General features: G+C 35.1%; 1 protein-coding gene across 1 annotated transcript; it reads left to right on the forward strand.

Annotated features, from left to right (window-relative positions):
• The first annotated feature begins 2516 nt into the window (after window positions 1-2516).
• On the forward strand, window positions 2517-14445 carry SPC25 (SPC25 component of NDC80 kinetochore complex). The gene is made up of 6 exons (XM_044666522.1): window positions 2517-2673; window positions 2756-2821; window positions 4469-4615; window positions 6071-6175; window positions 6945-7043; window positions 14303-14445. The coding sequence occupies exons 1-6, from the start codon at window positions 2517-2519 to the stop codon at window positions 14443-14445; spliced, it is 717 nt and encodes a 238-aa protein (XP_044522457.1).
• The last annotated feature ends 10788 nt before the right edge of the window (window positions 14446-25233 follow it).

Here is a 25233-nt window from a genome sequence, read left to right on the forward strand (position 1 = left end):
TAAAATATATGAAGCCACATTTGAATTTAGGTCTTCCTAACTCAGAGATGATCTTTTGTTTTACAAATAAGGATACTGAAGCCCATTTTACAATGACTTATCCAAGATTAAACAACTAGTTATCTCAGAGCTGGTATTTAAACCCAGGGCCTCATTCCCCAGATCCAACATTCTTTCCAATTCATCCCTGCTTTTTCTGATCTTCCTTAACATTAATGCCTTCCCTGAGATTATTGCCAATTTATCTTTATATCTTTTTTGTACAGAGTTGTTTACCCTGTACCCAAATTCCTAGATTCTGAGCTCCTCCAGAATAGGCACTGTTTTTGCTTTTCTTTTCATCCCCAGCACTTAGCATAGGGTATATAGCACATAGTAGGCAATTAATGAATGCTTGTTGATTTGGTAGAGTGTTCTGTGATATGGGATTTTCTTGAAGATGTTTAGGAACATTTATCTCCTAAATAATTATATTTATCTCCAAAAAATGGGTTGGGTAGGGTATATTCCTAAGATTAACCTTGTTAGAATCAATACAATCAGGTCAATAGCATTGGTGAACTGGGTTTGGGGGGAAGAGTGACCTGGGTTCCCTAAGATCTCAGGAATTTTTGGTATGGGATTTGGTGAGTGGAAGGGGGTGAGACTAGAAACCAGAGCTAGTTGAACCCCAAGGACTAAGAAAAAAGAACATGGACACAGGTGTCCAGGGGCCTGACTTTACTGCATACCCCATTTAAAAGTTGGATGTTAAGGTTTCTTCTGAAAAGCTGAAAAGAATTTCCAGAAAACTTTCCCTTGTTGACAAGCATCTCAGGGATTAATGACAGTCTGTCAGACCTTAATTTTGATAGTTCAGGAGCTGTTGCTAGTGTATTTTTCATTATAGGAAATTAAAAGGTTAATACTGATTTCAGGTCTTATGGAAATCAAAACATCAAATGGAATTCGATCTACTCTGGATTTTTAATTATCAATAGAGCCTTGTACTATTGTTTGAGCATTCATTTTGATGGCCACCTGATCTGCAGTTTTGGAGAGTTGAGCATACATTTATTTTGGTCTTATGGGAAGGTTTATTACATAGTTGCAGAAATCTTCAAAAGCTCCATGAAAGCTTTTTTCATCAGGACTGTTTTACTTATTTTTCTATCTCTGTAATACTTGTGTCATTGCATGTGGCAAGTACTCAAATAACATTTATCTTAAATATGTTGACTTGAGAGACCTTCCTTGCTTTTTTTTTTTTTTTAATTTGAGGATGACATTTTGTAGGAGAGGGGACTACCAGAGAATAAAAAGTACCACTACTGTATCTTGATGAGAAGCTCCCCAGTTTATATTCTGAACTCAGAATGTTTCTTGGACCTTGAACTTTGTTTCATGTCTGAGGCTACCCAGGGAAATCTAAGTTTAGAAAAATCTTTTCCACACCCTTCAGGCTTCATAGCTTGAGAGTTCATTCCTTATTTCTAAATATGCTTGGTTTTGATCATTCTTAAAAAGGTTTAGAATTGTTTTACCCACCTGATAATCCTCAAGACTATTAATACTAGCCTATTTTCATAGGGTTTTTTTTTTTTGACAACAACAGAGATATATAAAACCTGACTGAAATAAAAACAATGGAGTATTTCTAGGCATACATTAACTTAAAGATGACAGCTGGATAGAAAAGCCTTTTGGTTAGTTAGCATTTTGCTAACTGGAGAATTAAATGGTTAGGTGATGTAGCAGATATATTGCTGGCCCTGGAATAAGGAAGACTCTTCTTCCTGAATTCAAATCTGGCCTTAGACTCTTACTATCTGTGTGATACTGAGCAAGCCACTTGACTCTTTTTTTTTTTTTTTTAAATAAACCTCACTTTCTGCCTTAGAATCAGTACTATATATTGGTTTCAAGGCAGAAGAGTAGTAAGGGTTGGGCAGTGGGGGCTAAGTGATTTGCCCAGGGTCACACTCCTGGAAGTCCCTGAGGTCAGATTTGAACCCAGGGCCTCCCATCTCTCAAATTCACTGAACTACTTTCCCCCAAATTCCTTAAATATTATCTGAAAAAGGAGCCAAAGAAGGAAATGGCAAAACCACTCCAGTATCTTTGCCAAGAAAATTCCAAATGGAGACAGGAAGAGTCAGACACAACTGAACACAACTGAACAACAGCAGAATCATGGTATTTTTTTCCACAACCAAGATTTGAGTTGCCAAATGAGAACTTTGCAGATAGACTTCTATGGTGGTGGCATTTAATATCTTTGTACGTCTTCAATCCTTAAATTCCTGATAAATAAAATTTGTTAAATTTTGATATGGAATCCTGTTGTTAATTGGTTTGTTGTGCAACAGTCATTTCCCATTCATACAGAGTGAATGTCTCACAGTAATACAGAAATCTTAGGTTAGTTGTATATTTTAGTAATTCTACAATACTCTAAAATATCACTCATTGTAACAAACTTGTCTGCATTAATTTTTAAAATGTGATTAATAACATGTTCTCTTATTTATTGTAGCATGATGTCTCACATAAAGACAGAAGAGGAATTGGACTCATTTAATAAAAGTATAAATGACTTTTGGAACAAATTCCGAAATACTACACTCAATGAACACTGTAGTCAAATGGTGGGGCTGAGAGATACTTATAAAGGCTCCATTGAAGCACTGGCAGGTACTCTAGGTAACTTGAAACATGTTTCTGGGTTTATGGTTACGTTATTTGATTGAAACTTAAATTTCATTTTTTCTTACAGAAAGATTATCCACAAAGATAAAAGAAGAAGATCGAATGATTGAGACTTTTCTGGAATTCAGGAATAGTATGTGATTGACATTTAATATAACTCCCAGTATGTTTTAATGGATATTTCTGTGGTAATCATGGGAACCTGGGCAATCTACATACAGTCTTTTGATCCCTTCATAAATCTTAGTTTGGGTACTAGTGGTCTAAAATACTTTTGCTCTTTTGTTCCCTGCTAAATTTTTTCTACATTTTTACTCTTGTCAAACAACCTTTTTTGAGTTCTAATTTATAGAACATAGGGTTAGGACCTTTACCCTGATCACCAAGATGTCAGTCACCTTGCTGCCCCCAAAATAATATTTTAAATGCATAAAATATACATGATTAAAAAGGAAGCCAAATATATTGAAATTTAATTATAAATTTAAAAAAAGTTTATGGACCCTAGGTTAAGAACCCTTAGTATGGGGGCTGGTAGGTGGTTCAGTGGATTGAGAGTCAGACCTTGAGGGTGGAGGTTCTGGGTTCCAATGTGGCCTCAGACATTTCCTAGCTGTGTGACCTTGGACAAGTCATTTAATTTCAATTGTCTATCCCTTGCCATTCTTCTGTCTTGGAACCAATATACAGTATTGATTCCAAGATTGAAGGTAAGGGTTAAAAAAAAATTCTTGGTGTAGGGACTAGTTGTCATTTGCAGATATGTTCTATGTAGTCTATAAGCTGTTCAGGGAAATATATGTATGTGTATTGTAACAGATAACTTCTGAGCATAATAACAGTACATACACACACACATATAATTGAATTCATTCTTTACCCCTAAAGCCTCCCCTCTTCCAAACTTCCTTATTACCATCCCCACATTCACTTAGACTTACAACCTAATTATTGTCCTTGACTTTTCCCACCCCCAAATCCTTCTCCAAATCCTATAGATTCTACTTCTATAACATCTCTCATATATTCCCTTCTCTCTTCTGACACTGCGACTGCTGTATTCTGCGGCAGGCCCTTTTCACCTCATCCCTGGACTATTGTAGTCTGCTGGTCATTCTACCTACCTCAAATCTCTTCCCTCTCCAGTGCATCCTCTGCTCCGCCTCCAAATTGAGCTCCCTAAAGTGAAAAGCTGGTCATGTGTATGATCTCCTTGAGAGCCTTTTTGCCTTGCTTTATAATTGCAGCAATTAGCATAGTACCTAGTGAGTCCTTAATAAGTGCTCATTGATCAGTCTCTTGCTTACTACTATATCTATTCATATAGACAAAAATACCTATACTTGTAAAGTTAATCGTTTTATTATGTGTACTTTCAAAACTATCAGGATGAGTTTATGCTATCCCTTATTTAATTTTTTAGAAAGCAATGTCATTTTGCCATCAGTTTTTAGAGAATGTTTTACCTTTCATATTACAAGCTAAAGGAATGGATTGTCAGCTGGAGTAGGGAGAATTATTTTTATATTGTTGAAAATGGTTTAGCTACACGAAACTTGGTATTAGTACTTTTCGTGGATTTTTTCTTTTTTATAAACAAATCCCTAAATATAGACTATTTCCATATAAATATTTTAAAAGCTTTAAAAACAGTTTCTGTTGTTTTCCTTTATTTCTTTGGCCTAGATAAATAGCTAAGTATAATTTATCTAAAAATAATAAAAATTTTTGTTACACATTTATATATATATATATATATATATATATATATATTTCATAGTGATCCACATCCAGAATAAACTTATTCAAGAAAAACAAGATAACTTATTAAAACTGGTTGACGGTATACAAGACAAAGAAAGAGAAATGGAAAAGCTGACAGAAAGGATACAAGATCTTAAAGAATCATTGGATAAGAAAAAAGAAAGTAAGTATTTTCATTTGTAAATAATTTTTGAAATGTTAGACTACTCTGTTTTGTTGATAGGAATGTATAAATTTCATCAGAGTGATGAAAAATCTAAGTGAGGTTGTTTTTGTCTGTAAAGGGGCTAGCTATCTTCCCTGAGACAAGAAAATAATTCAGTTTTTCAAAGGGAATTCAGTGTCTGTTTTTTTATTTTGCTGGGCTAGAATTAACAAAGACTTTGTTTATTTTATTTTATTTTATTTATTTTATTTTTTTAAAAGCCCTTACCTTCCATCTTAGAATCAATACTATGTGTTGGTTCTAAAGCAGAAGAGCAGTAAGGACTAGGCAACAGGGGTTAAGTGACTTGCGCAGGGTCACACAGGTAGGAAGTGTCTGAGGTCAGATTTGAACCTAGAACCTCCCATCTCTAGACCTGGCTCTCAATCCACTGAGCAACCTAGCTGCCCCCAAAGATTCTGTTTATAAAAGAACTTAATTAAACTGAATAGGAGAAAAAATATCAACAAGTAAGATTAACTTGGAAAAAGCCATAGTGAGCAATTGAGAGTTTGAAGCTTTGAAGTTTGTATCTTTCAAGGTGTAGTGACTTTTTCTAAAAAGACTTCAGTGGGGTAGAGTGAAGGGCAGCTAGATAGCTCATTGGATAGAGAGCTGAGAGAGGAGGTCCTGAATTCAAATTTGGCTTCAGATACTTCCCAGCTGTGTGACCCTGGGCAAGTTACTTAATCCTCATTGGCTAATCCTTACCTTTCTTCTGCCTTGAAACTGATAGTATCAATCTAAGACAGAAGGTAATAGTTTTAACCCCCCCCCTCCCCCAAAAAAAAGACTTCATGGAAGGAAATTATTATTTAATCATCAACATAATTCTCAAGATATTTGTAGAAACAAAGTATTTTTAGCTTGACAGTCAATACTTGAATTGCTACTTTTCATGTCTTCCAACTCTTACTTTGGTTTTGTGGCGCTCTTAAAATACTAAAAGAGCATATCTGACTTTTCTATTAAGAGATATCCTTAATATAATAATTTTCTAGTAAATCCAATAGAATAACTTTCCAGCTATGGGCAGATCAAAATAATTTCAAATTAAATAAAAATCTATATTCATACAAATCTTCCACTATTCACTTACATCTAGTAAGGAATTGGCAAATGTTTGCTTTGAAGTGAACTTTGCTTTTCATTGTAATAACTGATCATCTCAAGGAACATAAATACCTAAAACATGGCTCCTTCTCGAAACAACCTATATCTGTCTTCCTTAGCTTGATTTTCCCTATCCACTTTGGAGCAAGTGCTGCTTTTTCCTTTGTATAAAGTAGCAATAGAGATGAGATGGATAGAAGTAGCTTTCTCATTCATGTCTGTGCCACTAGATTTTCCAGTATGTGTTGAGTATTGTTTAAAAAGTTTTTGATACTTATTCTATCTCTTTAAAATTAATAGTTATTTCTGCTGCTAACAAAGCCAATAAGGAAAGGTTGAAAATGCTTCAGAAATCTTATGATTTATATAAAGATCAACTTGGACTAGAAATTCGAAAAATTTATGGTAAGTTGTTTTTTTATTTTAATGTCAGACTTCTAAAAAGCTAATAAATAAATAATAAATTAATACTTTAAAAATTTTGAAAAGTCATTATTCTTGGTTCCATGGATAAGAATTTAAGGCTGTTAGAAATTAAGTCTTTAACTTTTACTTTTTTGTAACCTTTAGTCAATTTTAAAACCATAATCTTGTCATAGCCATCAAATATCCTTATTTTAGTTTATGTAATTGGACGTTTTGTTAAAATTTTTTCTTCCTTATTATTTTGTTTTGGTCGTACTTTTTGACCAGTTTAAAAGTTCTGCTCTATTAGCAGCATTTTTTTTTCAATATAGAGTTGAGATCAAGTCAAATAAAGGAGTGTTGCCAAAAACATTTCTAAAGATTCTTGGTTTTAATTGGTCAAATTTTTTCAAAATTATTTTTGCACACTTTTGAACAGAACACAAGTGTATGTAAAAGTATACTTTGAAGCTGCTATTTTAAAGTTCCTCAGAGAATCAATAGGGCCATTCAATAATGCTTTCAGTTATGAAGAGTAACTTGAGATCTAATATAAGTAAGTATTTAAATTCAAAATAACTAGGGAGAATTTGAAATGAACATTTCCAACAGGATGGGCTATCTCTTGAGATGATAGGTGAATAAAGAGTTTTTTTAGCCACATAGATAGGTGTTTGTCAGCTAGCAGAGGTTGTAAAAATTTATCTCAGTTGTAAAATCCTGGCTTGTTATAGTAGTGGACCAAACAATTGAATCTTTTTAATTCCAGGTGGAAAACTTCAATTTATATTCCGATGTATTGACCCTAAAGCCCCTGAGAAACCATTCACCTTTATCCTGCGCATAAATGAAGAAGGGGATTATGAAGGTGCATATATTTTACCTAACTGATAGCTTAATGACTTTTAAAAATATCTCATTTGGTTATAAGTATGAAAAAAATAGAAGTAAAAATATAAGATTTTCACAAGATGTTACTAATTTCTTCTAGATTAGCTTGCTTTGACTTTTTCTCTCCACCATATATAGAGGCTTGAGCACAAAGTTAAATAAATATTGTCTCCTTTACTGCTCAGCTAGGAAGGCCACAATGTGGCCCAGTGCCTAGAGACAAAACCTGAGACATTGACACTCAGTATCAGAGAGTTTGTTGTACTTTGATCATAAATATAAATGATTCCTCCAGAGGATTTATAGATGGAAGGACAGTGTAAGGAAGGAAAGAAACGAGCACTTGTTAGGCACTTACAATATGCCAGATAGGCACCATGCTAATTGCTAAAGATACAAATGCAAGCAAAAATATGAACAATCCTCAATCCCAGTATAATGTGGGAATACAATCACAAAAGGGAGCTAAAAAGCAGGGGGTTGGATGGGTGAGATGGTTGGAAGGTACATGGTTTTGAAGGAAATGAAGACTAGCTGGCCTGGCTGGCTTCATAAAATGAAGGCTCCAGAAAGAACTCACCAATGAGAGAAGGAATGGGAGGGGTAGGCTTTGTAGTGGCCCATCATGGTGGCAAGCCTTGAGGGCAATAGGCTATTTCAGAAACATACTTGTGAGGCTTCAATCAGTCACTGAGGAAGGGTTCCAAATGAATTAGCAGTGGAGGGGACATAGTTTCAAAATCCAGAGAAACTCAAGAACAGAGCTAGTAGGAAAATGAAAGAGCAAGCATTAAAATGGAATATTTTTTAATATAAAAAATTTAATTTTAAAATATTATACAGTACCTTTAGAATTCTAATGAGTAATCATCTTACTTAATCCTCACGTTTATTCTGCCTCACCTTGCCCCGTAAATGAAATATATGAAGTTTTAAAACCTTTCCCCCCTTCATTTCTGGTGAAGGAAACTGATCCTATAGCATGTACAGTTAACTAGCCTGTACTGGAAGACATTCAAAGTAGAGAGGATAGAAATGGTTACATCTTCCCTTTCCCATTAAGTATTATGGCATAGAAATATATAAATATGTGTGTGTATCCATCCACTGGGGAGAGAGAGAGACAGAAGGAAGAGGAGAGGGAGAGATTCAGAGAGAGAGAGAGAGAGAAAAGGTGAGAGAGAAGAGAATTGGGGAGGGAGAGAGAGGGAGAGAGAAATGTTAATAGGAGAAAAAGGAAGGAAATTAATTAAAGTTCATGTCTTCATAGAACCTTCAAATTCCAGGGTCCACTGTCTTTACTTCTGGCAATTTGTATTTTTGTTACTCAACAAATTATATCCACACTGTTATTGAGTTGACAAACTAATTAACCTCTTTTTTTGCCGTTTCTCTGCTCTGAGAGAACACAATTTTAACAGTGTAGTTAGTTATTTTCTGGAATTCCTCAAGCTCCTAGCTTAAGTGATAGAAGATGAAAAGACAAGGTCACTTTCTATTCCTGGCCTCTTTACATTCCAACCTTTCTTCATGACTGTACCACATAGGCTTAGCATTCTTTGCTACATTTTCCACTGTCCCTGAGACATTATCACCACACTGATGACTTCTTTAACACCTTAGGCTCCTCAGGGCCTACAATATAGTGAAATGAGTTTTTCTTATATATTGACCAGAATACTGACTAGGAATGGAATTCCAAAAATGAAATTCCACAGATTTGAGAAATTATGTTGTTAGAATAATTATATAACCTTCCAAAGGTTATATTTCCTTCCATTTGGAAGGGAAACAAAACTTATTTGGATATTTGTTTCATCATGCTTGTTCAGTTGTTCTCACCATAGTCATCCTAGTCAATTCTTAATGACTGCTAAAAAGAGTAGGAATGGGAATGGGGGAAAGCAGTGCTTTATTGGTACTTGCAATCCAATAGAAGATAAAGTGCAGGGCTAATGGATAAAACAGAAAATCTTGATTTTGCAGTTTCTAGATCAAACTCAGTTCTTTGTTCCTTTGAGTTTGGCCATAATTTAATTCGACAAACATTTGTACTTATGCATGAAGCTTGTTAACTAGTAATCCAAGCTAAAACTTTGAAACCATTTTAACCTTGTGGAACATCACTGTAGGGTGAAATTAAATAATAAAGTTAGAACATTTAAGGATTGGATTACCAGTTTTAAAAGAAGGCCTTCTCTGTGGAACATCAAAGTAAAAGTTAATTTTGCTAGTGCCAATGAGATGGCACAAGAAGAAAGATATTTTTGTTTTAAAGATAGCTGAATGACCAACGATTTGATCTGTTATGATTAAAAATGATGAGGGCCGAGATCAAAAGGGAGAATAGTATTTTAATAAAAGCCATGCTGATAGAGATAAACTGACCACGAGCCTGTAAGAAAACCTATTCCAACCTCACCTGAGCCATTTTCCTTTCTCTCTCCTCGAGCTCAGGTAACTAAAGAGGAGCTTCCAAGTCACTCCCCCTACTTAAAATAGTCCCTCACCTTTAATATGTCATCCAAAACAGGAAACCCATGAAACCCGTTGGACCACAGGAAATGTAGTTTTAAGGAACCCCACAGGTCCACAGAAGTTTGTCAAACACTATATTGAGGTTCAATCCTTCCAAATAGAACCCCAGGTGATTTTAACTAACACAGATCTCTAAAGATCATATCTACTCTAGGGAAATCTTCACTGTGAAAAAGGCAATACAACCATGTCACTTAAATTGACTTCTTAAAAAGATGCCAAGTGGCCTCTATGAGATACTAGCCAGAATCTACACAGAGAAGCCCTTATGAATTCTTTTAGATAGGGTGAACCAGTAATTCCATCAGTGCAGGGAGCTGCGAGTGGAAGAACTCCTTCTATAATACAGTTCAGCACCTCTTCTACCACTTAAAGTCTGAGAGAGTTGTGATACACAGAGAGATTAAGTTATTTACCCTTGGTTATATAATCAGGTTTGTTAGTGAGGAGGTGCTGCAGAACTCAGGTATTCCTGATTTGGAGAGTGGCTCCCTGTGATGCTTCCTCCCTGGATTCTACAACTTTGATGAAAGTATTTCTTCATCTGATTAGTTCGACAAAAACAAACTTTGAAGTGTTGTAAGTTCCTGAAGGGCAGAGATTGTCTTTTGACTCTTTATATCCCTTGCATTTAGCGCACTGATGCATATAGACATTTAATGTGTTTATTAAATGAAGTAGAAAGATAAGATCATTACTTTGATTCTGTAATGTTAAATATGATTTTATGGGATCCGTCACTATTACCCTATTCAATCAATTTGTATAGAAAACTTTATACTCTACAGATATATTATCATAGAGTATGGTATTTGTGATTCTACTCAAAGTTGAGATTTCGGCTCTTGATATCAGGAAACATACCTTATTATACCATTGTTCCTTAGGTAAATCAGATTTGATTTAGTTAATTTGACTTATATCACCTTTTCCAGGAACATCACCTGTTGTAGTCTGGAGAAAAGTTTATATTCCTTTTTTTTTCCTTGCTTTTTTCCATTTTGATTTTACTTTGCTTTCCAATTATTCTGAACCTTATGCTATATTCTGCTTATGATATACCTGAGAGAAAAGGAAGAGAAGTAGTAAAAATATTAGAAATGTTATCAGTTGTAAAAATCAGAAAATTAAAATAAATTCTAGAGTATTAGACTGTTTTTGAAGGCTTTATAATTTATGAAAATCTGAATCAGAAGTGCTTGCCTAGGGGGACAGATCAGTGGCTCAGAGATTTTATGGGAGGTCCTGGTTTTTAGTCTGGCCTCAGATACTTTTTAGCTATGTGACCGTGAATAAGTCACTTAACCCCCATTGCCTAGCTCAGTGATGGGCAACCTTTTGAGCTTGGTGTGTCAAAATTCACCAAAAAAACCAGTATAACTTGAGTGATGTGTCATTTCGAGGAAAGAAACGTAATTTTGCCATAACAAAAATGTATAATTGTAATATATAATTGTATTTAATAAACCAAAATAGGTAAAATAATATAGGGTAGAATTGTCATCTATAGTGAACAGAGTGTCTACATTACACTACAGCAAATGTTTCTTCCTCACCATGTGGCCCCATACTTCTTTGTATGCAGCCGCATGTGGCTGTGTGTCATCAAAAATGGCTACACGTGTCAGTTTTGACATGCGCGTTATAGGTTTGCTATCACTGGTCTAGCTCAATACACAGTAATGTTTTTAAGACAGAAGGTAAGGGTTTAAAAAAAAATGCTTGCCTAGATTTTAGAAATTAATCTTGTGCATATATTTTGCTGATGTCAGCACTTCTTCCTTGTCACATATTGTGTAACCCTTCATACTTTAGGGCATTTTAATGAATTTCTGTGGCCAAAAATGTCTCCCACTGAATGGCAGTTTTCTGGTGATGCGCTTCATTATGTTTCCCTTAGTCCTTTTTTTTTTTTTTTTTAACTTTTTTGGGGCAGGAGTAATATAGGAAATCTGGTTTTCTCTAACTTCTTTATTATATATAATCTGTATAACTGGCTAGAAACTTTGGGAAATAGGATTGTAATGATAGCATAGCTAAATTCTAACTTCTAGAAATTCAAGGCATATTCTCTAATCCCATTCCATAACTTACCTAGATATTATTCCTTACTTTTCCTCAAATTACATCAAACAAGAGTCTAATATCCCCCTCTTCTTTTCCAGTATCATACTATGTACAAGCTTTGGGCTAAAGACTTTTCTGTTGTTCTGGCATCTGCCCCACTATACTTATACACTGGATGCCTCTAGGTTGTCTTGATTGGTCTATTTTTATATTTTTATCATTAATACTTATAGCAATTTGTTGTTAATAGTGCTAAATAAAATAATAATAAATAAAAATGATAATATGAATTGTAAGTATTAATACTAGTAGCAGTAATAATAATAATAGTTTTGTATTCTAGTTAGTTTCTGAAAAATATAGTTCTCTTGCCAATGTTATTGAGTCTTATATATGTTACAGCTCCAAGGATTCTTTCTTGGTCATGCCTGTATTACTTGAGATAAAATGTTTCCAGAAATTAGAATATGACTAGAATGTTCTAAAAATAAGATTCTAAACCAACTAAAGTTACATTAAAATACAATAAGGGATCTTAGGCCTAAGCCAGCAATTAATCAGTAAACATTTATTAAATGCCTAGTTTGTACCAGGCACTATGCTAGGTGCTGAGGATACAAAATGAGACAAAAAACAGCCCCTTCATTCAAGGAGCTCATAATCTAATCTAATTGGAGAGACAATATGCGAACAAATGTATACAAAACAAGCTATAATCAGGATAATTAAGGAATAATTAAAAGGGAAAGAAATGGAATTGAAGAGTTTAGGAAGGCTTATGAAAAGGTGGAATTTTAGTTGAGGCTTAAAGGAAGCCAGGAAGCTCAATAGTGAGAGAGGAGGAAGGAGATTGTTCCAGACGTGGGGATGGCCAGAGAAAATGCCCAGAAATATGGAGTATCCTTTTCCTGGAACAGCCAGGAGGCCAGTACCACTGGATCACAGTATTGTGTTGGGGGATTAAATGTAAGAAAACTGAAAGGGTAGAAGAGGGCTAGGTATGAAGGACTTTAAAATGCCTAAGAGTATATCGTATTTGTTTCTGGAGGCAAGAAGAAGCCACTGTAGGGAGGTTACATGATTGGAACTGTGATTTAGGAAAATTACTTTATGGAAAATGGATTAGAATAAGTAGAGACTAGAGGCAGGCAGACCTACCAGTAGGCTGTTATTTCTGACTTCTGTGCCTTCTGTATGTTGGCTACCATAACATTCTCTGCTTAATTGACTTGCTCCAATTTGTTGCCAGATCCAAGTTTTTCTAATTTACAAGTACCCTCTAAATGTTGAATTTTCTTGAATAATCTTAAAAGTTAAGGAAGAAAGGCTTTCTTCAAACTGATGAAAAGTTGCATTATTTATACTTTCATTCTTATGAATATAATCTGTCTAAATGTAAAGCAAAATGCAGCCCCAATAAAAGTATTGAACTATTCTTAGATAAAAGCAGAGAAAGACCAGAAGAGAGTTAAGATTCAGAACCCAAATGTATTTATTTGTTGTGCCTCAGGCATTGTGCAATAAAAGGGATTGAAGTTCAAATCCTATCTGAACACTTATATCTGGAATAGTTTCCTCTCTAAAAATTCTCTACTCATTTATCTGGGATTGGACCAGCTCAATTCATCAAATGTACCTGCATTTCTATAACAATTCCCTACTTTCTTAACCAGAGGGTACTTACATATATTGGACTCTTTTTGATGACCTCTTGACCATCATCATGAACATCAGCTTCAGATTTGTGGAAATGCAACTGTAGATGGTGTGAGACACTGTAACTTCGGCTACCTTTCTGCATGATTAGTTAGCAGATTTGCCAGCAAAGTAGCCTTCCAAGTGGTTTTCTCATGGTGTGTCTTTCAATGTATCAACTCCATTCAAAGCATAATCTATGATTTCTAGATATGATGGCCCACAGGAACATCTTTTCTGGCTTTTATCCATTTCTCTGTCCCACTTACATTTCATTTATATGGTAGAGTTCCAGATAAGGGGGAAAAAAAAAAGAAAGGCATCATTTGCCATTGTAAGAATTTGTGATAGAGTGTTTTGAAGGTGACTTCTCTAAAGCCTTTGTTCTTCACACTCCTTCTAATGATGCTTATGTAAATACCAAGATGCTTATATAAAATACCAAGTCATTGTTTCCTGCAATTCCTCCTTCATGTTTGACTTTTAGCAGAATCATAGGGACAGACAGCATTAAAAATACATGACTGAAAGTTCTGTATAGTTCTTGAATAATGGACCAACTTTTTCATGAAATCTTTTCTATGAAAACATTATATATTCTGAATGAGAAAGATGGATAGGAAGGTGGTTAAGAAATAATCCCAAATACCCAGTCCTGATTTCTTGAAGTGGAATCTGCAGCAGCAATAGAAGAAGCTATTATTTGGTAAGCCTCTGGTTTGAAATGGTCCTTCACTTGAGGTACTAAAAGATATACTTCTATGACCCTGGGCAAGTTCCTTAACCTTCTGGGCTTCAATTTCCTCATCTATAACATGAAATGGTTGGACCAAGTGGCATCTGAGGCTCTTTCCAGTTTTGTTGACTTTACAATTTTACAAAGTTGACTTTACAATATTAACTGTCTCTCTTTTCTCTCTCTCTCTCTCTCTTTAGTATCAGATAGTGCTCCTCATCTGGAATGCTTGGCTGAATTTCAAGAGAAAGTAAGGAAGACCAACAATTTTTCAGCTTTTCTTGCCAATGTTCGGAAAGCTTTTATTGCTTTGGTCTGTAATGAATGTGTAAATACTGTGTAAAGACTATATTTTCATTTTTTCCTTACTACTTTTAAAACTTCTAAATGACTATTTTATGTCTGACTCTTTTTTGAATTTTTAATGGTATTTTAGCTTGACAGGAATTAATAAAACTATATAGCATACTTGTGAAAGCAAATTTTGTCAAATGTTCTGTTTCCCAAGGGAATAAAAAATGGAATGCAATAGTATATTTTGTTGTTTATGTTTGACACATATGCTAGTAGTTCATTGCTCAGCCTATAAGCAACCTTGTAGAAGAAAAATTGTGTCTTAAGTCATAAACTTGATTTTGTTAACCACTGCCAACCGGCTACACTAGAATAGATAAGATCCAATGAATTTTGTCTTTTAATATTCATATGAGTGTGAAAGATCCTTCAGTAATTGATTAGAAGTTGACAAAATAGGGTGGCCAAAGCTGGTGATTTAGGACAGCTATAGCAATATTAATTATTAGAAAGTTCAGACTGATTAGTGAGAATGAATACCAGGAATGAGTACTTATTCATAAAACATCATAGCCATTTTTTCTATAGTTCTGGCTCCTTCCTAAATTAATGACTTGAAGCTGAATTCTGCCTCTTTGATGATCAGATTAGAAAACAAGAGGTCAGGGTTTAAGGATGGCCACCTCTTTCTAATTTTCATCCATTCATGAAGAACTGATAAAACTAATCAAGAAGTTTAAGGCTTAAGTGTTTAAGGGAGTTTTTTCATGTTACAAAATGAAATTTCAAGACATCAGACTTATCCATATTTAAGTATAACTAGAAAATCACATTTCAAAGCCAAATAGAAATTATTTGGGGATTATTTCACATTACTCTGATCTGATCCATGGATTACTGATGGATAATTGTATTTCTGCATAAATATGCTGATTACAGAATATTATTATTAGAAGGGACCTCAAACACTATCTAAACTAATTTGTATCTAAAAGAATTTCCTTCTACAACATAACCAACTCTTAAGAAAATAAGGCCATAGACTTACGACATATAAAAAACCTTGGAGGTCATTTGGTCCAATTCCTATATTTTACAGATGAGAAAACATGACCATAGAACTGAAGACTTTGCCAAGGTCACAGAGCAGGTGATAGGGCCACCATGTCAGTCAGTCTTCTAAGATGTCTAATGAGGGGCTTCACATTAATTGAGACTGCCCATTCCACTTTTGGAGAGCTTTAGTTGTCATGTTTTTCACAACTTCTTTCTCTTATAGTTCTGTCTATTAAGTTCACACAGAAAAAGGTTGCTCCTTTCTAAATGCCTGAATATAGTTTTTGTGACCTCAACCTTGTCTTCTCCAAGCTATGCACAAACTCATTAGGAGCTGGTAGGGTTAGTAGAAAACTAGATTAAAGGTTTTATCTCATGCAGTAATTTTTTTTTAATTGTGCTTTTAAAGATGAATAATACATATAAAGAGTGTACACAATACTGATTAAACTTATATTAAGGATGCTGGTGAAATATGCTAAATATGCTATATGTTTTAAAATCTGTAGAATGCTGAAATAAAACAAATAATTTAGAATTTTGCCTAAATTTGGAAGTAGAGCACCTCAAGGAGTAAAAGTGATTGAAATGAGATCCAGATGGGGTCAACTAAGCTGTTTTGTATTTTACAATATGGCAGAATGGTCAAAATCATGAAATATATAATCACTAATTAAGTAAAACCTGAGAACATCAGCACAAAACTTGTAAAAGTATTCAGCTAATAGGTTTGATGTTTTCTATTTCAGGGATAATTGGAATCAGAAGATTCCATTTAAATTCTAATTTGGAGATTTCTTTAAATATAGAGACAATTTGTAATTTTTTAGGTTGTGGGAGATGGTGCATTTGCCTCTTAGAGTCTACATTGATTCTGCTCACTTTTCTTCCTTATGATCTAAATATGAAATGACTCAGATTATTAGCTGGGAAATGTCTCAAGGTTACATTAAATGGGATCAAAGTTAATCCTGAGAATATAATATAAAATAATAAAATAAAATGTGAATCAAAATCATAAGCTATACCTGGCTTGGTGGATGAAGCTCCTCATGCACAAAACCCCAGATTTTTGGTGTTGTGTACAGCACTACTGTTTGGAAAATCAAAACTATTTTTTGAGATAATAGTTCTAGAGTAATTTCTATTGTCATGTTCCTTGATGTTTCTTGCCACATCTATCAAGGTTGTTGTACTAACAATCCATGTCTGGCAAATTAAGAAAGCTCTCTTCCAGAATGGAACTAGGCTTTTGTCTAAATGAGGTTAAGCTATTTGTAAGTATAAAATCATGTAATCTATTTTACGAGATATTTTTCTTGGTGAATTTTATTGAAGGATCTCTAAGCTCTTTAAAAATGAGCCTCTCTTCTTTCCTCTATGAGAGAAGTTAGTAATTAATAATACATGAAGTTGCCGCGTTGAAAGCCAAGACATATTACAAGGATAGCCCTGAATGCCCTCGGTGAGGTGTGGGAGTTACTAATAAGCCTGAGGCATAGCAAAAGGAGAATAGGAGAGAGAGAACACAGCAAATGGGAAAACCAAGAGAAAGGAATAGAGAAGAGAAAAAAGAAGGGATAAATTGGAAAGGTATAAAAAAGAAAAAATGAATAAATAGAAGAAAATTAGAAAAGTAGAGGAAAGATAGAAAAGGGAAGAAGTTTATATGGTGGAAGCCAGTAGAAAGCCATTAATAGGTGCTGCATATGCCAGTCAGAGGTACCATACTTCTCCATTGCACATAGGCCGTGCATTTAACATGTCAGGAAGAGGAGATATTTGTCTCTCCAAAGGTTGACTTCCATTTCTGTGGAATCTAAACAAGGACCAATTTTTCTACTAGTTAGAATAGTAGAGCTTATCGAAAACCTTTTTCTCTTGTTTTCTGATCACATAAGTGGGCAATTTAGTTTTATTAAAAAAAAATTTTTAAGGTCTAATATGCGCAGTTTTTCCACCAAGCCCTATCATGCTATGAAGGTGACTGAAAATTGAGCTTTGATATATTAATTGGAGCTGTTTCATCATTATTTAGAATTGAAATATTTCAGTGTCAGAGTGGATAGAGTTTCCTTGAGGGGGAAATAAGGATCTACTTACACATAGGTGATATGTGTATTTAATTTGATATTCTTTGATGGGGATCTGGAACACTGTCAGTGAGCTTCATTTGAATATTTTGGAGATTTGTTATCCTTAGTGCAATGGAATTTACTGAGGGAATGAATTGAGGATTCCTGAGCTACATTCCTGGGAACTGAGAGTAAGAGAGTAAGAGTGAGTTGGGCTCTGTCATCTTTAAATCTAGTCAAATTGACAAGCATTTTGAACCGGGCATTATACTAATATCTAGGGATAGAAAGAAAGGCAAAAAATAGTCCCTTCCTCCAAGGGGCTTACAATTTAATGTGAGGAGACAGCATTTAAAGAACTGCATGTGAATAATATATACAGGATAAATTGGAGTTAATCCCAGAAGAAGGCACTAACATTAAGGGGGACCAGGAAAATCTTCTCAAACATGTAGTTTTAGTTGAGATCTGAAGGAAACTTAAGAGGTGGAAGTGAGGAAGAAGAGAAGGCATTCCAGGCATGATGGCCAGTCAGTGAAAATGCTTGGAATTGGAGAATGGATGTCTTATATGAGGAACACCAAGGAGACAGTAACTTGATCATAGAATGCATTTGAGTATTGTAAGAATATTGGAAAATGATGAAAGGGTCTGGTTTCCTTCTTGCTGGTTTTTTTAAATTAAAAAATAATTTTTCCTTTTTTTTCTTACTCTAAGTAAGAAAGAGGCTTCTAAGGTATATTTATGTCTGTTCCATTATTATTTCTAAGCAGTTCAAGGACTCATGATTTTTTCAGTTATAATGCAGTTATAGTGGTTCAAGAGGATCATGGAAAAAATGTCTTTATAACTCTGTCCCTATTTTTCCAAAGCCTCCAGTATTTGTGTTTGTATGCATGTCTTATCTCACTCATAGGCCTTAGCCCTGTTCATTTTCCTTCTTTGTATGTAGTATGTATGTAGGGATATGATTTATTATTAGAAGACGTTACAGCTAAAATTCTAATGAAGAATGACTTTCTGATTCAGCCAATTCTCATTTTGATGAGCAATTATTTGCATATTTGTCTTTGAGCTAAAATTTCTCCATTGTGATCAATGTGTGTTTTAATTCTTATTGAATAAATTTACACAATTATTTTCAAAAGAAAAGCCTGTGAGCATGAGTTGTCAGTTATCATCTGCTAAAGCACATTATTACCAAAGTTTACAGATCCCAAATTTATTACTCTTTGGATATGTATAAAAGAAGTACATGTTCATGAAAGGACATTTTATAACAGTTTTAATGAAGAGTAAAAGTAGACATGTGTCCATGCATTTATATAGGCAGGAGAGAGTGAAAGAATACCAATAAAAACAGTGTAGTTAGGCATGTACATGTTTCTAAGTTTCTGTTACATGGTTGTGATCTTGGCTAGATTTGATCCTGTCAACATGCTCATTAGAGTATTTGGAATGTGTGTGTGTATTGTGTGTGTGTATTGAGGAAGAATTTTTAATGGTAGAGTTGAAAAGTTTCATAAAAGATGATGCTAGAATTATGGAAATGATTAAAATTGATTTGTAGTATTAGTCTTAGAATTCACTATATAAACAGGCAGTTTTGAAAGCATTAGCGCAATTCCTCTTAAGGAATATATTAGAAGTCAGAATTTTGGCTCTGTGATATCTCTTAAGAAACAGCCCCACAGTGTTGTACCTACTTTCTTTGATAAGCTTCATTCTAAGCACCTAGAGGTAATTATAACAATGGAATTGGGAAAGCATTCTGGCCTAGTCACTGATTTTATAGTCCCTAGTATTGGTTCTTGATCCAAAGTGGTATTTGAGGGGACCTTTCCAGCCCTGAGTAGTCTTTGTAGTTTATTTCCCAATTTTGACATTCAGGCATCTCCAAAGATATTAGACTTTTCTGGAAGTGGTGCTGTGACTTTCCCTCTCGCATAACAGTGGCATGAGCCCCTTTGATTTGAATTGTTTTGTTTTTGTCTTTGTTTTAGGGTAGGGATAGAAATTCTGAATAGTAGATCCAAAAAACCGAAAGTAGAAGTTGTAGAAATTCTAATGGTTAAGAGAGCGGTTACAAGCCTAAAATGGGCAATTAAAAGGGGAAATGTAGAAGAAAGGAAGGACATAAACATTTATTAAGAGACTACTCTGTGTCATGCACTTTGCAAAGTGCTTTACAAGCATCTCATTTAATCCTCCTAACAAGTAAACTAGGCAAAGGAGCCTATTTATTGTGCCCTGAGGTCAGCATTCTGGCTGCTTCCATAGCTGAAACTCCTCTTCTCACCTTTTGCCTCTTAGAATTACTAGGATCATAGATCTAAAGCTAGAAGGGACCTTAGAGGCCATCTAGTCCAATCACCTCATTTAGCAGATGGGACCACACTAGATTAAGTGATTTGTTCAGGTTACAATTCAGAGATAGGATTTGAATCCAGATCCTCCGATTCTAGAGCCAGCACTCTGCATTGTATCATGCTACCTTCTAGATTGCTCCAAACCTGACAGAACAGAATATCAGCTAACTTGTTAAACCTAAGATATCCTAAAGGAGACCTTTTCAGGTTAGTTGTTCTTGTGTCTGCTTTTCAATCCTTTCTTTCTGTCATAGTACCAATTCAAAGACAGAAGAGTAACAAGGGCTAGGCAATTAGGGTTAAGTGACTTTCCCAGGATCACATAAGGTGACATTTGACCCCAGACTCTCCTGTCTCCAGGCCTGGCACACTATCCACTGTGCTACCTAACTTCCCTCTGATTAGTTGTTAGTCCTTCCTTCTCCTTCCCTAACTTTATTGAGACCCTTATGATTACTCTTTCATGTTTACCATTTTATGCTTCTCTTTAGTCTTATGTTTGTCAATTTTCTATTCTGCTTTGGTCTTTTCATCAGAAATACTTAAAATTCCTCTATTTCGTTAAATATCAATCCCTTCCCCCACCCCAAGGATTACATTCATTTTTGTTGGGTATATTATCTTGGTTATAATCCTAGCTCCTTTGCCTACTAGAATAGCATATTCCAAGCCCTCCCAATCCTTTAAGATGGAAGTTGCTAAATCTTGTGAGCTTCCACAATTTTTGAATTGTTTCTTTCTGGTTGCTTGAAAATTTTTCTCTTTTAGGTGGGATTTCTGGAATTTAATTATGATATTCCTGGGAGTTTTCATTTGAGATCTTTTTCTGGATGTGATTGGTGGATTCTTTCCATTTCTGTTTTATCTTCTAGATTTAAGATATTAGGGCAGTTTTCCTTGTTACTTTCTTGAACTATGATGTCTAAGCTCTTTGATCATGATCTAAAGATAGTGCAATAATTCTTAAATTATCTTCCTTGCTTATTTACTGGGTCAGTTGTTTTTCACATTTTCTATTTTTTTATCCTTTTGACTTTTTGTTTCTTGATGTCTCATGGAATAATTAGCTTCCACTTGCCCAATTCTAATTTTTAAGTAATTATTTTCTTCAGTGATCCTTCAGTATACCTCTATTTCCATTTGGCTAATTCTTTTTTGTTGTTGTTATTGTTGTTGTTTTTGTTTTAGGGAGTTCTTCAATGAATTCTTCTACCTCTTTTGCCATTTTTGTCCTTTTCTACTTCATAGGAAATTCTTTTCTTCAGTGAATTTTCATTCTTTTACCATTAGGCCAATTCTGTTTTTTAAGTTGTTATTTTCTTCAGTATTTTTTAGTACCTCATTTACTAAGCTGTTAATTCTCTTTTGATAATTTTTTTCATATTACTCTCATTTCTTTTCCAAAAATTTTTCCACCACTCATCATTTTCTTGAACTGAATTCTTGTTTAGCTTGGGTGTAATTAGAATTTTTCTATAAGACTTTGTTTGTAATTATTTTCACATTATTTTCTTCTAAATTTATGTGTTGGTCTTCCTTGCTGTCATAGTAGTTTTTTATGTTACAGCTGATTTCTTGATTTTGAACTTTCTGTTAAAGTTGGGCTCTGCTCACCTGGGGATGGGAAAGCACTGTCCCAAGCTTTTAGGCTTTTTCATATTGTTCTTTACAGAGCTTGTTCTGGAAGTTTTTGCTGTTTCCAAGGAGGTGCAATCCTGTGAAAATTAAGAACGCTGGCTTCCTGGTCTGCACACTAGTCTTTACCCAGGAAGGGACTTCAGTTAGTGCTAGTGCCCTTTTTTTTTTTTTTTTTTTTTGGAACTGCAGCCAGTGCCTCTGTTCCCTTGTGACCAACTCTCAGCACTCCCTGCCCCTCCATACACACACACACACACACACACACACACACACACACACACACACACACACACACACACAATGTAACTACAAGCCAGGCCTCTGTGTGAAGATAGGATTAACTCTCCCCTTGCCTATTTTTAGCTAATCACATCAAAAACTTAAAGTACCCCTACTTGATACTAAGTTTACAAGTCACTGAAGACTGAGGAGGAGACTCTTTCCCTGGATCTTGTTTTGGCTTACTGGGTGAGTAGCTGGCCTTCCTTTCCTGGCTTTTGGAGAAATTGGTTCTGGAGATCCTGCCTTGGCTTTGGAGGAGGTTGTGTTGGTAGAACCTTGGCTGAAGACACCACTAGGACTTCTGGCTGAGGATTACTGGGAAAATCCATATGGAGACAGTCTTGGGGAAGCCCTGCTGGGGCTGAACCTAGCTTCTCAGGAGAAGTGCTGGTAGGCTTATTAGAATCCATCTCTTTATCTACATTTTTCCACTTTCACTCTTTTCACCTCTTTGTAAATAAAGCTGCTAAAAGTCATTTTGACTTAAGCTGTTGTAGAGGGGGGAAACTATGCATATTCAAAAGGGTAGTCACCAGGAAGTGAATATATATCAATTCCAAATGATTATTTTAGCAATTTATTTATAAAATATATGTAGGGAGTGAAAGTAGAGAAATGAGAAGAGGGCAAAGTAAGTGATCTAGCTTAATGAACAAGATTATGTGTTCAAACCCTGGCTTTACTCCAGCAGGGCTCCGGAGGCCCGAGATAGAGAGCCTAAAGGTTAATTAACAAGGGTTTTAGCCATGAGGCCTCCTCCCAATCAAGGGGCCCCTCTGGAGGCTAGTACCTCCAAGGGAGCTAAGGAAGGGAGTCAGTCTTTTTTCACTCACCACATGGTAGTTCAAAGGGAGAGATTTAAGAACAGTCTCACCAAGACCAAGGTCTCAGGTCCAGTAAACAGATTCTTTATCAGCCTCCAACTCGAACTCAGAACTCCAAAGAACCAAGAAGTAGTCCCCCACAGGAAGTTGTAACTCCTTTTTAAAAGTGCTTCTTTTGCATCACTTCCTGTGCATTCCTCCCATTTTACGTGTACCAATCACAACAAAGGTTTTGCTTAGGACTTTCCCAGGGGGCAGCTAGTCAATTCTGATTTATCACCCACTCTTGCACATGTGAATCATAGACTTCCTCCACTTGAGAGTTAAGTGGGGTGTTTATACTTTTGGTGATTTAATCTAAAAATAGTCAGGGTAGGATTAACCCCATCTTCACACTGTAATATTTTTAGATCAAAACTACAATATTACTTTAGAAATCTCATATTTAGCATAAAACCTAAATTTAAATTCTTACATGTGTATGGGCAATAGAGTTACTGAACACTGCAAGCTATACCCAGTTCCAGCAAAGGGTTCTCTGTAATTTCATTCCAACATTTGTCTGATCCTCTTACAGTCTGGGTTGAGAGCTCTTGAAGCTACTGCTACTGCTTCTGTAGCCACTAGTGCTGCCATTATGTGTTGGGGCTACAGACAGAATCTGACCTTGGTGACACAAATTTCTCCTACTGACCTTCCAAGTTTTCTTAGACTGGTAAAATTTCTCACCTTGATCTTTTGCTGGTTCTGCCACTCTAATTTGAGGTGTTATTTTAAAATTGTTTTGAAGGGGATGTTTAAACTTGAGCTAGGTTGTTTCTAATCTACCATCTTGGCTCCTAAATCTATACTCCTATTGAATTCTTTAAATATTAACTGAAATATTACTTATTAGAGTAAAATTAGGAATTAAGATTTTATTCATGACACATTAAATTTGTTTAAAGTAGCATAAATAGTAAAATATAAACATTTTATAGACTTTTAAAGGTTAAGACTATTATTAGAGTTGTTCAAAAAATCAATATCATTTTAATGTCTTGTTTTTAGATTAATTCATTTGTACCATGGCTTAAGTTGCATCCTACTAAATATAACTGAATCACTGAAAGAATGAATAACAAGGTTAGCCTGAAATGTAGCTCTTAGTCCTGATTAATGATAGTAGCTTTTTAAAATTACTCAACTATTAGTCAAAAATTCCATGCCTCAGAGGATGTAAATTCTTTTAAATCAATTCAACAAAGATTTATTAGGGCTCTTCTATGTTGCAAGGCACTATGCTGGGTGCTGGAGATAAAAAGAAGTAACTAGCAATTCTTTCCCTTGAGGACCTTGCATTCTGCTGGTGGATATGAACCCACAAATCGTTACTACATAGATTGAAGATAATTTGAGGGAAGAAAGAGCATTAGTAGTTAAAGATTTTGTTGGGAGGTGGCAAATGAGCTGAGTCTTAAAAGAAGAGAGAGATTCTAAAAGGCAGAGGAAAGAAGGGAATAGACTTCAAAATCAAGGAATTGACTGTGCAATTCATGGAGATGGAAGATGAAATGCCATGTTACAAGAGCAGGAAGTGTATCTGTTTGCAATGTCAAGTGCCAAAAGGAGAGTAATGCAGAATAATTCTGAAAAGGTAGACTGGAGTCAAACTGAAAGGCTTTAAATGCTAAACTGAGCCTCTATTTTATCCTAGAGGCAATAGGGAGTTACTGGAAGTTTAGAGATGATCAGACCTTTGCTTTAGGAAAATTATTTTGGTAGTTAGGTGGGGAATGATTTGAAGTGAGGATAGAAAAGAAGCATGGATACCACCAACTGGCAAGTCATTGCAATGATACAGGTGAAAGCTGATGAAGGCCTAAACTAGGGTGGTAGTCTTGTAAGTGGAGAGAAATGGTTAATTCAAAAGATGTTGTGGTGAGATTATTGAGAGAGTTTGACTACAGAAGGCATGAAAGAAAAGGAAGAGTGGAAGATGGTAGTGACCTCAGATATTGCCCTCTGCTGTCTAAATATGATAGTTTGGAGGAAGAGTGGGTTCAGCAGGGAATATAATTCTACTTTAGACATGGTGAGTTTAAAATGTCTACTAGACATGCAAATAGAGATGCCTAGCAGGTAATTAGCAATTCAGTACGGGAGTTTAGGAGATGGATTGGGTCTGGATAAATGGATTTGAGTCATCTGCCTTTCAATGATAAGTGAACCTATAGGAACTGATGAGATCACTGATATTCAGTGATATGTTTTCAGGATTATAATCATGATGTATACCCATATAGCTAATGATGGAATTTTCTGTGTTTCCTCCCACAGAATTAATTAGGAAAAATGTTATTAGCTTGATGGCACATATGCCTTGAAAATAAAAGACAGCAATTCTGAACAGATTCAGGTGATTTGAATAAATCCACCTAAATGTTCAAGAGAGATATTAATGAGAAAATGTGAACTTCTTCAGCTTTCTTGGACAACTGGATAGCTTTTGAATCAAGGCTACTTTGACCTTGGACAGAAGGGGATTTTGCCTGGGGCTGATCAGGAAGAGTTGTCATTTCTACTCTACAAGAACTTATATATATATATATAT

Source organism: Gracilinanus agilis, chromosome 3, assembly GCF_016433145.1.
Source record: "Gracilinanus agilis isolate LMUSP501 chromosome 3, AgileGrace, whole genome shotgun sequence".
Taxonomy (NCBI): domain Eukaryota; kingdom Metazoa; phylum Chordata; class Mammalia; order Didelphimorphia; family Didelphidae; genus Gracilinanus; species Gracilinanus agilis.